A 2,732-nucleotide genomic window follows, 5' to 3' on the forward strand; every position below is an offset into this window, starting at 1 on the left:
GATATGGGGAGAGGGTGGTGACGGATTCATTGCTGTAGCCAACACATGGCTGGAGAGCAAGTAACATTTATAGCAAAGTGGTCAGCTATACCATTGCTCGAGGCAGACTTAGGCCACTAAAAGGTTAGTGCCTCTTAGCTATAGAGGGAAGAGTTTGCCAGCAATGCCAGAGGAAGGCAAGAACCACAATCACATGAACTTGCAAGGAAGGAAAATCTGCTAAACCCAAATCTCAGGACGTGGTCTATTCACATAGCACAAAAATATGCATACAGAGAAGAAAAAGCTGTTGGGAGCTGCTGCGGACAGAGGAGAAATTCTGATTCCTCCCACTTTTCTCCCCCATGGAGGAGAAATGATCCATCCCTCATCCCCTTGCAGGGGAAATCAGCCCCCTGCTTGGGCCAGCTCACAGCTCCTGCGTGCCTGCAGATGTGAGGCAGAGCAAACCAGCAGAAAGTGCAAGGTCCTTTCACTGCATCAACTCCTACCTAACAGTGATGGAGAGCAGAGGGTGGAAGGGGACGATATCACTGGGAAAATGAGTGCTGCAGGAGGAGAGGAGATGACTCAGGGCAGTTCTCTCTTCTGGAGGAGTTGCTACACTCAGGGGACTCCCCTCTCCTGGAGGGTCACCTGTGGGGCCAGTTGTAACCAGTTTCCTTATCGAAGCTGGGGGGCAGAGTGTGGCACTCCAGCTCCTGCGGGGATCTGGCAGGAGGCAGCTGAGCTCCCTCCGGGCAGAGAGTGGGGATATAAGGAGAGGCATCCATGGGCAAAGCAGCGACACGGTGCCGAGCTGGGTTAGGATAGGATAGGATAGGATAGGATAGGATAGGATAGGATAGGATAGGATAGGATAGGATAGGATAGGATAGGATAGGATAGGATAGGATGCAGCTCTCGGCTCTCTGCTGCGGGGCCTCGCTGCTGCTGCTCGTCCTGCCATGGGCAGGAGCGCAGCCGGCCGGCGGCGAGGACGGTGCGGAGCTGCGGGCCCTGCAGGTACCGGGCCCGGGACGGGACGGGACTGGGGACGGCGGGGGTCCCTGTTCCCCCACCGCGGCCGTCGCTCCTCCTCTCTCCTTCCCTCTCCAGGATCTCCTGGAGGCGCTGGGGCAGCTCCGGGAGGAGGAACGGGAGCCGGGCCTGGAAGACGAGCCTGTGGCGGGGGCTGAGGACGGCGGCTTCGAGTGGGACCTGCTGGGGGCGGAGAGCGGCCTGCCGGGGGCGGAGAGCGGCCCACCGGGTGCCCTGCTCCCGGCGCCCAGCCCTCCCCAGACGGCGGAGGGGCAGAGCCAGTGGAGGAGCCTCCTCTCCTCCTACAGACGGAGACACTTCTCCGGCTGTTTTGGGACGAGGATGGAGAGGATCGGCGCGCAGACGGGGCTGGGGTGCAGCCAGTACAAAGCCCGTAGGTGTCGGGTTGGAGCCCGCGGCTCCCCGCGGCGCAGGGACGCGGGGGAGGCCGGGGCTCGACCCTGCCCGCCGAGGCTGAGAGCGGCCGCTGCCCCCGGCTGAAAGTCTCGGAGCGGCTCCCCCAGCAGCTCTCTGCCCTTCTCCCCCAGGTTTCCGGAAGAGAGGGAGAAGCTGAAGCCGGGACCGGCTCCCAAGCGCTTCCAGAGCCTCCAGGCTGGTGTCCAGCAGCCAGCCAGCCAGGCTGCCCCCGGAGCCTCTGCGGGGATTGGGGTACAGAGCAATAAACTTTTGTACAAAGTCTGCATTGCCTTTTGCAAGTGGTTTTTTTTCGGTCACGGCGTAGCACACGGTCAGAAGATACAGAAATGCCCTCCAGAGCGCTCCTCTCCCTCTGCCCTAAGGGCTCGGTCCCGACCCTGGCCAGAGCACCCCTCCCGGTCTCGACAAGCCTTTGCTGGAGGGCTGCAGCAGCAGGAAGGATGGTGGTTGCATCCCTCCCGGACAATGATCAGTCCGGTGACCCTCCATGCACTGAAGAGGCACTGTCAGGCACCGATGCCAGCTCTGGGAGCACGGCAGTCAGCCGGGATGCCTTTCCCGACAGCTTCACCGCTGCTAGCTGGGAATCCTCCCAGGAGGTGGGCACTGGGCTCGGGGTTAATTCCAGGTAGTGTCCTACACGCGCCCCCGTCCCTGGGCTAAGCCGATGGTACCAGTGCCAGGTTTGGCACAGCGGATCGGCATGGGGTGCCACTGCGGACAGAAGCGCTACATGGCTTTAAAAATACATTTGGCAGCGGCGGCCGCTGCGGGCGAAGGGCCGCGAGGCTTCAGCACCCGGGACAGACGCCAGTCGCCCCACAGGCGGAGCGCGGGCCCCGCCGGGCCCCCGCCGCCTGCCCGGGCCCGGGGCGCAGCCAAGCCCAGCTGCCCCGGCCCAGCGCAGTCGCCAGCTGATGTCCTTTGGCTTCAGTGAAGCCCTCTCGCTCTTGTGCGCGGGTTTTGTGCGAAGGCCTCTCTGGCCTTTCAAGACAAGGCTGTGAAGCACAGGGAGCCCTAAACGGACAGAAAGGCTGAAGGCATTGCCAAACACCCTGTTCCAAAGGAACCGAGAGGCTGGGCTCGTGCTGCCGGCGTCGAGCCTGGAGAGCCCAGCAAAGGAAGGGGCAGCCACATCACAGAGATAATATATCCCGATCAGCAAGAGAAACAATCCATGTTTGGGATGAAAATAGGTTTCCTCCCCCGTGGAAAAAGTGAGGCACCACTTAACTATCTTAATTGCAGTATGGCCTGTCCTATGATCTTGATGC

At 61.3% G+C, this 2,732-nt stretch overlaps 1 protein-coding gene across 1 annotated transcript; it reads left to right on the top strand.

The window, feature by feature from the left end:
* Window positions 1–894: 894 nt before the first annotated feature.
* Window positions 895–2,395, top strand: LOC309412342 (uncharacterized protein; the record flags this gene model as incomplete). Its single annotated transcript, XM_082009227.1, has 4 exons — window positions 895–1,005; window positions 1,099–1,418; window positions 1,569–1,689; window positions 2,087–2,395. 4 exons carry the CDS (start codon window positions 895–897, stop codon window positions 2,393–2,395), a joined length of 861 nt encoding a protein of 286 aa, XP_081865353.1.
* Between the last annotated feature and the right edge of the window lie 337 nt (window positions 2,396–2,732).

The sequence above is a fragment of the Phaethon aethereus genome, assembly GCF_964289735.1.
Source record: "Phaethon aethereus genome assembly, chromosome: 21".
Taxonomy (NCBI): Eukaryota; Metazoa; Chordata; class Aves; order Phaethontiformes; family Phaethontidae; genus Phaethon; species Phaethon aethereus.